Source organism: Dromiciops gliroides, chromosome 1 (assembly GCF_019393635.1).
Source record: "Dromiciops gliroides isolate mDroGli1 chromosome 1, mDroGli1.pri, whole genome shotgun sequence".
In the NCBI taxonomy this organism is placed as follows: domain Eukaryota; kingdom Metazoa; phylum Chordata; class Mammalia; order Microbiotheria; family Microbiotheriidae; genus Dromiciops; species Dromiciops gliroides.
The window spans coordinates 524881997-524893012 of NC_057861.1; the positions used below are offsets into that span (position 1 = coordinate 524881997).

General features: G+C 47.2%; 2 protein-coding genes across 4 annotated transcripts; both read right to left on the reverse strand.

The window, feature by feature from the left end:
- Nucleotides 1-74: 74 nt before the first annotated feature.
- On the reverse strand, nucleotides 75-7760 carry PHKG2 (phosphorylase kinase catalytic subunit gamma 2). Of its 2 annotated transcripts, none has more exons than XM_043979870.1 (10): nucleotides 7571-7760; nucleotides 6950-7062; nucleotides 3866-4041; nucleotides 3526-3580; nucleotides 2771-2836; nucleotides 2413-2576; nucleotides 1325-1415; nucleotides 1090-1243; nucleotides 868-993; nucleotides 75-671 (listed from the first exon to the last, which is right to left on the reverse strand). In XM_043979870.1, the coding sequence occupies exons 2-10, from the start codon at nucleotides 7042-7044 to the stop codon at nucleotides 390-392; spliced, it is 1209 nt and encodes a 402-aa protein (XP_043835805.1). In that variant the 5' UTR covers nucleotides 7045-7062; nucleotides 7571-7760; the 3' UTR covers nucleotides 75-389. The 2 variants fall into 2 exon arrangements, with proteins under 2 accessions (XP_043835805.1, XP_043835803.1); XM_043979868.1 differs by having other exon boundaries at nucleotides 7504-7760.
- Nucleotides 7761-8817: 1057 nt separating this feature from the next.
- On the reverse strand, nucleotides 8818-10878 carry TMEM265 (transmembrane protein 265). Of its 2 annotated transcripts, XM_043989420.1 has the most exons (3): nucleotides 10493-10878; nucleotides 9805-9975; nucleotides 8818-9266 (listed from the first exon to the last, which is right to left on the reverse strand). In XM_043989420.1, the coding sequence occupies exons 2-3, from the start codon at nucleotides 9970-9972 to the stop codon at nucleotides 9105-9107; spliced, it is 330 nt and encodes a 109-aa protein (XP_043845355.1). In that variant the 5' UTR covers nucleotides 9973-9975; nucleotides 10493-10878; the 3' UTR covers nucleotides 8818-9104. The 2 variants fall into 2 exon arrangements, with proteins under 2 accessions (XP_043845355.1, XP_043845361.1); XM_043989426.1 differs by having other exon boundaries at nucleotides 9805-10878.
- Between the last annotated feature and the right edge of the window lie 138 nt (nucleotides 10879-11016).

Below are 11016 nucleotides of genomic sequence, written 5' to 3' on the forward strand. Positions count from 1 at the left end.
CTGGGCCAGAAGTACCCTGTCCCTTTCCCCAGGTCCCCTTCTGAGCACCTTCTCACTCCACTTTGAGACACAGCTTGTTCCCCAGTGTGCAGGATGATTTATTTCACATGAAAAATGGACAGCAACAGCAAAGATGTGAATATCATTCTCAGCTGGTCCCTTTTCCTTCCATTCAAGTCCTGTAGTTCTGAGCAACAGGGATGGGGGCATACAGCTGGTCCCCTTTACAATAGCATCATCATCAGAGCGCACAAGAGAAGAGAAGAATGCCTTTGGCCAGAGTCCAAGGTGACCGAATTGACTGAAGCCCTCAGACTGGGGAACCTGGACTTCCCAAGGCTCTTGGGCTGGGAAACAGACTTCTAGGGGCCCCAGGATGGAGGTCTTAACTATGCAACAATAGATTCATCATCAGTGTTGTTTGGATCTCCTTCCTCTTCTGGATTGTAGCCGTATGGGCCAGGAGGCCGGTGTTGGAAAAGGGCAGCCCTGTTCTGTTGCTCGCCCTTCTTTACCCAGTGTCCATAGAGGCGGAAGGCACAACTGTCGATGAGTTGCCTCACTGGTCGAAGCCCATATGGGTCTCCTAATAGAGCTCCCTTGGTCATGGGCCTTACCCGGCGAGTGCTCAGGGCTACTCGGCCTGCAGCCAACACTGTCCATACTGCTACCTGCGGGGGGAAAAAAAGACAAGAAGATGATGATCATGGACACACTAAAAGTATAAGTTGATAGCTGTGAAGGATAGTTGGGTCCCAGGGAAATGGTGTTATTCCAAGGGAAGGGTAAAGTGAGGTAGGTGTGGTAACAGTGGGTATTGTTTTCCCAGGATCCTCTGTCTTGTAGTGTTTTCTCTCTGTTCCTTACCCTGAATCGCTGGAGGGGAGAAAGGCTCCAGGCCTGGCTACCCTCACAGCGTTGGAAGAAGGGGTGCTGCAGGGCCTGCTCTGCAGTCAGTCTTTCCTCAGGATCCACCTGGAGCAGCCTTGAGATCTAAGAGAGGGCAGAGGCCACGAGACACACTTCTTCCTCTGATTCCTGGACTACTACTGCAACCCTCCCAGCTCTTGGGGCCTTTGATCTACTCACCAGGTCTTTGACAGTTGCTGATCGATCATCCCATTCTGGTGACCTGAACTGGTATCGGCCTTCCATGATCATTCGTAGCATCAGGATCTGACGTCGATGCCAGAACGGGGGAGAGCCGGCGAGGAGCGTGAATAGGATCACCCCACAGGCCCAGCTGAGGAGAGAAGACGACGAGGTTCAGGATCAGGGAGTGAACAAAATGGGAGAAAGGACAGTCAAGTGACTGGAGACTCACAGGTCAACCTCCTTGCCATAGCCAGGGTGGGTTTCATCCATGGAGCACTTCAGAATCTCTGGGGCCAAGTATCCTGGGGTCCCACACAATTCTGGAGAGATAAGGACACAGGTTAGGGATCTTACTAACATCCTACTGTTGGCCCCTGGGGCTCTGATTACTAAAACAAGGCCTAGCTAGTTTCCCTACCTCTAGACTACTCCCCCCCCCCCATGTCTTATATTTGGAACTGTTGGGAAGACTTTGAAGTATTATTTCCCCTTTATCACCCTCCCAATTTAGATAGACATGAAGGCCTTCTCCAACCTTACCTCCACTACTTCAGTCAACCAAATCTATTTATAATCCTACACATAATTTGCTCATTTCTAACCTGTAATGCATTTCTTTCTTGGAACACTCTACCCTCTTTTCTCTGCCAAACCATTAAATCACACTTCTTTCTAAATCCTGTTTCCTCTGTGAAGGTTTCCTTAGTTACCAACCCAATTCCACATTCTTACTATCTTCAGGACCCAGTATGTAGTAGTCACATTAAAACTGTAATATTTGGGGAAGGAGGTGTAACGATTAACTCGGTTTTGTAAGCTAATAAAAAGCTCCTTGTTGTAAACCTTGTTGCTGAAATTCCTTCTACTACACTATAATTCAAAGAGATCTTGTAGAGCTTCAGGGAGGGACTTGCCAATAATGTCTGTCCAATATTAGAAGACAAAGGAAACTTAACAATCTGTAATGACCCCAGGTGCTTTGAATAAATGGCTATTTGCTTACTTTTTTTAGTGATCTTTCACCCAAAAGTTAGGACTAAATTGGGACTTCCTGCTTGTTGCTGGATTCCAGTTAACTGAGGTTCCAGCTTTTATTCTGTACATTTTGGACAAGTTGTGACTATTCTAAAGTTATCTCAGGAAGATAATTTTCTCTGTCCACCTAGAATGAGTTCCCTGAGCATAGGGTTCTCCACATCCTTAATGATTTCTCCTTTTCGCTGTACCTAAGGTATGTTTTCCAGTCACCTTCTTCATCAGGTCTTTGGCCCCTTCCCAACCAGCATTCAGCTGCTCAGGATGGCTGACTCCCCTTACCTCGAAGTTTCTCGCCAGGTTCCAAGTGGCAGGAAAAACCAAAATCAGAAAGTCGAATCTGCAAATTGTCATCTAGGAGGATATTCTCAGGCTTCAGGTCCCGGTGCACGATGTTGTTGGCATGAAGAAAACTCACAGCCTCCAGCAGAGACCGCATGATGGACCTGGGCGGGGGGGAGAGCCTTCTCCTCTGCAGCCCCAGAGCCAGAACCTTTCAAACCTAGCAGTTCTTTCCCCATCCCCTCCTTTTCGTGGGGACACAGAAAGCCTTTTCCCTTTTAATTCCCTCACTCCCTGGGTACCAGGGCCTTTGCCCTTCTCTTCCCTTGGGTTTTCATTCCTTGGGTCTACTTTTTACCTGGCCTCCTTCTCTGTGAGAGCAACCTTCTCTGTGAGGTAGTCAAACAGCTCTCCTTTCCGCATCCTAAAAGATGAAAGGTGAATGGGAATATGATGCATCTCGATGGGGAGCAAAGGGGAACCAGCCATTGTCCTCCTTAAATTTAGTTCAATTAAACAAATACTTATTTATGCAAAGTCATCACTGTACTAAGTATACTAAGACAAAAAAGGAACAGTTCCTTGTATCCTCTTCTCTTGGAAGCAATCAAAAGGCCTGCAATGGAATCCCATTAAAGTCTCTTTTCTTGGGAGAAACCTACAATGGGTTCTACAACTAACAAGCCTAAGTTTAAAAAACCGAGGTAATCACTCAAGCTAGTCAAACAGGACCTAATTCTTATGGATTGTCAAAGCTCCAGAAAAATGGGTATCCATCACTTATGCGGTCACATAGGGAATAAGCCCAGTGAAGTGTCTAGAAAGCATTATTCTAGGCTCTGTTTTAGCTCCGTGTTTTATCTTTTTCAATGCCTTCCTAGTTAAACATCACCTTAGGGTTGATTAGTCATTCTCACTCTTAGGAAAGGAGGCACAGAAGGCCAAAGGAAAAAGGAGGGAAGCTTGGGGAACAGACAGGATCCACAGCCAAAGAGAAGGGACTGAGAAAGAAGTGGGGAGCAGGTTCTCACACCTACAGAGGGGTGAAATTAGGGAAGTGGGCCAGGTACAAGGGTATGGAAGGTTTTCAAACCTGGGCAGGGGGATACTCACAGGTCAAACACCAGGAACATGAAGCTAGAAGACTCGTAGGAATCGATGAGGGTGACTGGGGAAAGAGAGAAAAAGAGAAGGAAAGACAGAGAAATGGAAAGGAGGAGACACATTAAGGGTGCTTTTTTACTGTCAGGTGGAGAATGGGAGTTATTATAGGGAAGGGAAAAAGAAGATAGGGGGGTTATGGGATCCAAGGGCTTATGAATTCAATTCATGATGGGACAAAGTCAGAAGGGGATAACCAAGCAATGTTGGGGTGGAATGGAGAATCTTTTTGGGACAATTAGAGGGCTGGTCAGGGTAGTTGGGTTATCAAAGAAAGGAGGTATAGCCTCACTGATGTGGGGGTGGCCAGCAACCTGGCGCAGGATCTGAGTTTCTCTTCGAGTTGCTTCTCGCACCTCCTCCAGTTGCTCAGGACTCAACCTTTCAGCAGTAACTTCCATGATTTTCACTGCAAACTCCTGGCCAGTAGCACGGTGAACACAGCGCCTGACCACAGAGCTTATGCCCCTGTTTGGGGCATAGAGGGAAGGAGGGACAAAAAAGGGATGGTGAAAAGGCTGAATCTTTCGTCTCACTGTCCACCACTTGGCACATTCTGCCACCCCTTATCCACCTGGTAACCTCCCTTGGACTTTATCCTTGGTTTGGATCAACTTATGGCCTCTTTCCAACCCTCCCTCTCATCCCCTCCTCTTCTTCCAACTGCCTGCTTAGACAGACCTTATCTATAGAAAATATCTCAAAGATCTGTTGACTGATTAAAAGAATATAACAATTGGGAGTCAGCTTTGCCACTAACATAGTACCCAAGATTATACAGAGGTAAGCTGTTTCTTTGCCTAATTTACATTTGTAATAGTGATTTATAGTTTGTAAACACTTTTCATAATACCCCTATGAGGTAGGGAGTGCAAATTCCTCCATTTTATAGGTGAAGAAGCTAAGGATCAGAGAGGTTAAATGACTTGTTGAGGGTCATTATGTTTATTAAGTATCAGTATCAACATTCAAACCCAGGTCTCGCCTGACTATATGTCCAATGTTATTCCCATTAAACAATGATGCCTATATCTCTGATTTCATATGGAGACAATAATACCCTATGGTTATTGAGAATATGAAAGAGTTCCTCATATTTGTAGAAATTCTTAGATACTTTTTTTGGGGGAGGCAAACAGGAGTTAAGTGACTTGCTCAGGGTCACACAGCTAAGTATCTGAGGTTGTGTTTGAACTCAGGTCCTCTTGACTCTAGGGCTAGTGCTTTATCCACTGTTCCACCTAGCTGCCTTGTTAGATTCTTGCAAAACAATTTTCCATCCACAACAATTACAGAATCTGTGTTAGAAGGGACATCCGATCCCACATATACTATAATATTGATAGAAGTATTTTTTAGAGTTGCAAAGAACCAAAATCAAAATAAATGTCAATTAGTTGGGAAATGACTCAACAAGTGATGATATAAGATTGTAATGAATTATTGCTGCTCTATAAGAAATCACTGACGTTAAGACTATAGAGTGGATAGAGCACTGGCCCTGGAACTCAGGAGGACCTGAGTTCAAATCTGGCCTCAGACACTTGACATTAACTAGCTGTGTGACCCTGGGCAAGTCACTTAACACCACAATTGCCACACCAAAAAAAAAAAAGAGAGAGAGAGAGAGAGAGAGAGAGAGAGAGAGAGAGAGAGAGAAAGACACTATAGAGAAGCATGGGAAGACTCATACAAACTGATTCAAAGTTAAGAAAGCAAGCAGAACCAGGAAAACAAAACTATGTAAATGGAAAATATAAACAATAAAAACTTGAAATGTTTCGAATTATAATGACCAAACTTGGTCTCCAAAAAGAGACGAGTGTACCTCTTCCCCCTTGTTTGCTGTGGTGGAGTATTGTACAGAATGTGGGATTTGGTTGACGTATTGGTTTAATTTTGCTGAACTTTTTCCCCCCTTTATATTCCCTGTTATAAAAAATTGCTTGGATGGGGAAGAGGAATATGTTGGGAAGTGAAAGGGATGTGACACCAAATGCTAGCATCTCAGAGGTCACTTATCCAAACAACACTTGAACATAAGTACCATGTCTACTATCCCAGGATGAATGACCCTCTGAGCAATTGTCAAGCATAAAGCTCTCCTGCAACCAGGAAGTGACAGGCTCTTCTACTTCTATAGAACTCTAGTAGTTACAAATGCCTTGCTTATTTTAAACAGAAATATGCTTATCTGTAACTTTTCTACCCATGGCTTTTAAGTGTTTTCTGGGACCAAGCAGAACAACAGATCTGTTCAAATCCTATCTTCTGGGGCAGCTATGTGGCGCAGTGGATAAAGCACTAGCCCTGGATTCAGGAGTACCTGAGTTCAAATCCAGCCTCAGACACTTGACACTTAGCAGCTGTGTGACCCTGGGCAAGTCACTTAACCCCCATTGTCCCACAAAAAACCCAAAACAAATCAAAACCAAAACAAATCCTATCTTCTGTGACCTCAGCAAGACATTTCACCTCTTTGGGCCCCAGGTTTTGTTTTGTTTTGTTTTTTGGTGAGGAAATTGGGGTTAAGTGACTTGCCCAGGGTCACACAGCTAGTAAGTGTTAAGTGTCGGATTTGAACTCAGGTTCTCCTGAATCCAAGGCCGGAGATCTATCTACTGTGCCATCTAGCTGCCCTAGGCCCCAGGTTTTTCTCTATAAAATAAGGAAGTTGGACTAGATGACTTTTTTTGGGGGGGGGGGGCTATAAATCTATGATCCTAAATCAAATCCCTCTTCCATATGACAATAGCTATTATGTCTCTGGGCCTTGGTTATTTTATTTATAAAAGGAAGGGGACTGGACTAGATGCTGTCTATGATCCATTCTGGCTCTAAATTGAAGCAGTAGGACCCTGGTTGAGTCTCCTCTTTTCCAGATTTAACAGCCTTTAACAAATTTTCTAGGACAAAGTACTTGGTCCTTAACTAAAAGCAGGGAGAGAGGACCGAGATTTTTGTTTGTGTGTTTATCCCTAATTTATAGAGGAGGAAACCAGGGCCTAGAGAAATGATGGGACTTGCCCGAGGTCACATACATCCAGCTGAGTCAGTGTCAAAGTCAAAGCCTGGAATTCAAGCCTTTTTGTGGCACTGGGGTAGAGCCTTTCCTCTCAAATGAAGTAACCTCTCTGAAAGCACTTCAGCTTATTGGAGGGAGGGGGCGGAAAGCCACTCTGGTCCCGGGGTGAGGATAATTTTATTCCAGCCCCAGCTCTGACAGTCCACACAGCTGTGCCCTTTGGCCAGTCACTGCCCCCGGGTCTATGGGGCCCCCTGACGTGCCCGATGGGGGTGGGGTAAGGTCTCTAAGGTCCCTCAGCTCTGGGACTCCAGTGTAAACAAGCCTGTTCCCCGCCCCCGAGGGCCCTACCTGCCAATGACATCCTTGGGGTCGTACTTCTGGTAGAACTCCTTGGCTGCAGCCCAGTCGGGGAGCTCATCCTCCGGCCCCACGTCCAGCGTCATCTTGAAAGACTGTGGAGCCTGCGAGGACACGGAGGGGAGGGCGGCAAGGGAGGGTAAGGAGGGCAGTGAGGCCCACCAGCCCGAGCTTCGGGGCTGAGACTGGGGGGACACGCATCGGGAGTCCCTGAAGCGCCGAGCGAGCGGCTGAGGAGCCAGGGTCTTAAGGGAAGGGTAGGGGGAGGGGAGGGGGAGGGGGAAACGGGAGCGGGGGAAGACACTGAGGGCTAGAGCTTGGGGGAGGTACCCTAAAGAGAAGCCTGGGGTCCAGGGAAGGGTTGGGGGAAGGGAAGAGGGAGAGGAGGGATGGGGGGGTCGGGAAGGTGCGGAGGGAAGGGGAAAAAGGGGAACCGCGGTAGCGGGGAAGAAGAGTGGGACCGTTGGCACGCAGGCGCACTGGGAAGGCGGGGGGGGGGCGGGGAGGGTTAAGGGCGTGGGGGGGTCTCGCTCGGTCTCACCCACCAGACGGAAGAGGAAGGGGGGGTAAGGGGTACCCCGGAAGATTTGAGGTCTCCTCGAGGCCACTTACTCCAGGATTCTGGCTGCTCCAAGTCAGTCTCCAACAACTGGAGACTTCGGCCTCAGACTCCACCCCGCTCCTTCTCAGGCCGAGCCCTCAGACCAATCGGACACACCGCTCCCTCGCTTCCACTCCTTCCCCCCTCCCCAGTTCGTCAATCTCCAGGTCTAGGGCCCGCGAGCTCCAGCCAGTAGGAAGCCGACCCTAGACTGGGAGAGAGGGAGGGGGTGGGGGCGGATCTTGCCTGTCTCAGACGGGAGGAGGGAGCGCTTTACCCAATCGGCGCGTAGCAAGGCAGACAGGTGGGCGGGCCACGTTTGACTATGGAACTCTGGGAAGGGACCGCGGAAGCGGCCGAGTTCCTAAGCGTATAAGGATTATTCCTGAAGCGGGGTCTTCCTCGGCTGGGTGGTGGAGAGGAGTGGCACTTGGTGCCTTGGCAACTGGACACTGTCGGCCCCATCCTAGGCATTATTCATGCCCAGGGGCATAGTTTAACCTGGCCCAGGCCAGCGGTTGCCCAGGGACCTAAAGCTAATACTGTCAGTGAATAAAAGATAGGCAGCCAGGTCAATTTACCGAAGAGGAGGAATCAGGCCCCAGTTTCATTTTTGTTTCCCTTCTCGAGTCCAGGTTCCCTCCGGGAAGCCTTATGTGACTCCATCTGGTGGCACCGGGGGAGAAGAGTGAATTCGTATCCTGGGCTCTCTGTCCATTTTGCACCATTTCTCCTCTAATCTGCTGCTGCGCGGCCGAGGAAGTTGGGGGAATGGTGAAAGATTTGATCCCAGGAAAGCTTTCACTTTCAACCAACCGTTTCCCGCTGCCCCGCCCCGCAAACAACTTTCCTTGCTTTAACCCAGTAAGTAGTGCTGGTGTATAGATAGCATCTTGCAAGAGACCGGGAGACAGGAGTTCTAGTTCTGACTAACTAGCTGTGTGACCTTGGCCATGCCACTTAACCTTGCTGAGGCTTTTTTTTTTTTTTGTAAAGTCAAGGGGTCCGTGTGTGAGGCGAGAATAAAGGGGAGTGTCCTTCACAAACACTATCTATAAACAGTCACTTCATTTTTGTTGAATTGAAAAAGGCGCAGTACTCTTGAGGTTGTCTTTCCCACCCTCTGAAATAAAACAAACGGCTATCACCAGGATCAGGGGCAGAAAAAGGTGGTGCAGACCAGTCACATAGGGGCATTTCTCTTCACCTAAAAAAGTTTTTTAAAAAATTTATTTATTACAAAATTGTAATGGAATCAGAGCTGCCTGTTCTCCAACTCCTTGTATGGGCTAATGCCCCAAGGGCAGGAGTGAGTCCATCCAAGTCCAAACCTTTTATTATTACCAGTCCCATCTGATCCGCTCTTGTTGTCTGCATGCTGGGGAGGCAGCTTCTGGAACCCTTTTTGAAAGGGGGTTAAATACCCTTAAAGGATCTGGGGGACCTTGTTGTTCTTCTGGTCAGGATGAAGGACCTTGCTGTAGGCGAGGTCCACCTATGATGCTACAGGGCAACTTCATGCTGTCCAGGTTTGTCACAGGAGGGTCACTCTGCTTGGGCAATGGCGTATGATAGAAGCCAGAGTAGCAGGGGTCCCAGTACAAGCACTCCAAGCCACACTGCAATACTAGCCAGGGCAAGACGCCTGGCTCGATTCCCCAAGAATAATGCTTCCTCTGGTTTCCCAGCCTTACGTCGCTCCTCAGCCTGTGAAGTCAGGACCCCAGGTCAGCTCTTTCCTTTCTCATCCTTCACTTAATTGGCTCAAAACAAATTCTAAACCTCTTATTAGCTCCTGAGAAGTGACTCATCTCTGGTTCTTTTCAATTGTTTATATTTATAAAATGGGCATAATTTATACTTAACCCAATCCCTAGTATATGGTGATAGTATGAAAACATTTTAGCTTTATATGTGTAAGACACCACCATTAGATACTCCTCCATTTCTTATCCTTTTCTACCAAATCCACAGGATCTAAGGGTTGCTTTTTTTTTTTTTAAACAAAGATGAATGAATAAAAGATTAGGTGCTGCTTACTTTACTAAAGTACAAAGCACTCAAGTTCGGGGAATACAAATATAGTCCCTGTTCTCAAGGAGCTCAAAAATACCTGGTTTGGGCTTCAGGTTGTAGGTTGTTTGACACGTGCCCAACTGAATCCTGCTAGCCTCCATTTTACCCTTTTAGACCCCAAATACCTAGCCCATTCCTACCCTTTCCCCACAAGTCCCACATCCCTCACCTTGACAGCAAACACAAGGGCCATGACTCCAAGACAGGAGCAGCCACAGATGACGCTAGTGGCTGCAAGACATCGAAGCGAGTGCCTGCTGTGGTGAACAGGGCGTGAGGCTGGAGGAGGGTCAGTCTCTATGCTCACCAAGGTCTCCAATGCTTTTTCTTCTCCCATCACCTGTAGAGGACAGTCAGGGTGTTTGGGACTAAGCACTAGCTCTCCTTTTTAGATCCCATATCCTCTTTAAGAATATCAAGTAGCATAGCCCACTTCTCAGGAATGTTGTCTGAGCAGGAATTTTCTTAACAAGTTTTTGCAATGACTCATGCATGAGGTGGTTTACTGGTTTAAGTTCTTTCCCTAGTACTTCCTTTTTCTTACCTTTTCTCCATCATGATAAATAAACTGGTAAGAAAATAGCATTATCCCAATTAATTACTGGTTTGGGGAGAGACTTCGTAGATAAAAGGGGAGGAAGGTTCTGGGAGGGAAGAGAATAGGTGAGGAAGTAGAAGAAAAAAAGCTAAGGAGAGTAATGAATGTGAATGAAGGGAATGAGCATTGGAGAGTTGTGAACTTAAGATGAGTTTAAGGTTAGTTTTTGTAACAGTTTACAATTAATAGGGAAATGAACAAGGATACAAGAGGTTTGTGATAAAGCCAGGGAAAATCAAAGTGGAAGAGGGATTCTTACCTGACAGTGGGTCCCTGAACTTCAGCTCCCTGCGTCTTGCTTTTTGGTTTGGCTTGGGTGGAGACATCTCCTTCGGACTCAGGGATCTGGGCCCAGGGGTGGGGCATGGCTCTCAATCCACCCACCCTAAGAGCTGGAGCTACAGAAGAGTGGGGTGGGGCCACCTCAAACCTGTTTGAGCAGCAGGGTGAGGCTGGAAGATAGAAAGCTGAAGCCAGAGAGGGGGACGAAAGAGGTCGAAGCTAGGCTATACCCACTTCTGAGAAGGAAGAATGCCCCATTAGCAAAGGCTACTATTCCTAGGTGTACAAACCCGAGCTTGCAGGGCTGGAGTCAACTACTGGGAGATGAAAGAGGAATGAGACAATTTGAATGGATGGCATGATGTTCTCAGAAACACGTATTAAGAAAAACCTTATCCTTAGAGACTTCATTCAAAGGTTTTCTATCTTAGGTCACAAAAGGGTAACAGATGGTTGGGGCAAGACTGAAGACTTGAAACCCAAGCCCCATCCCACCCTCCA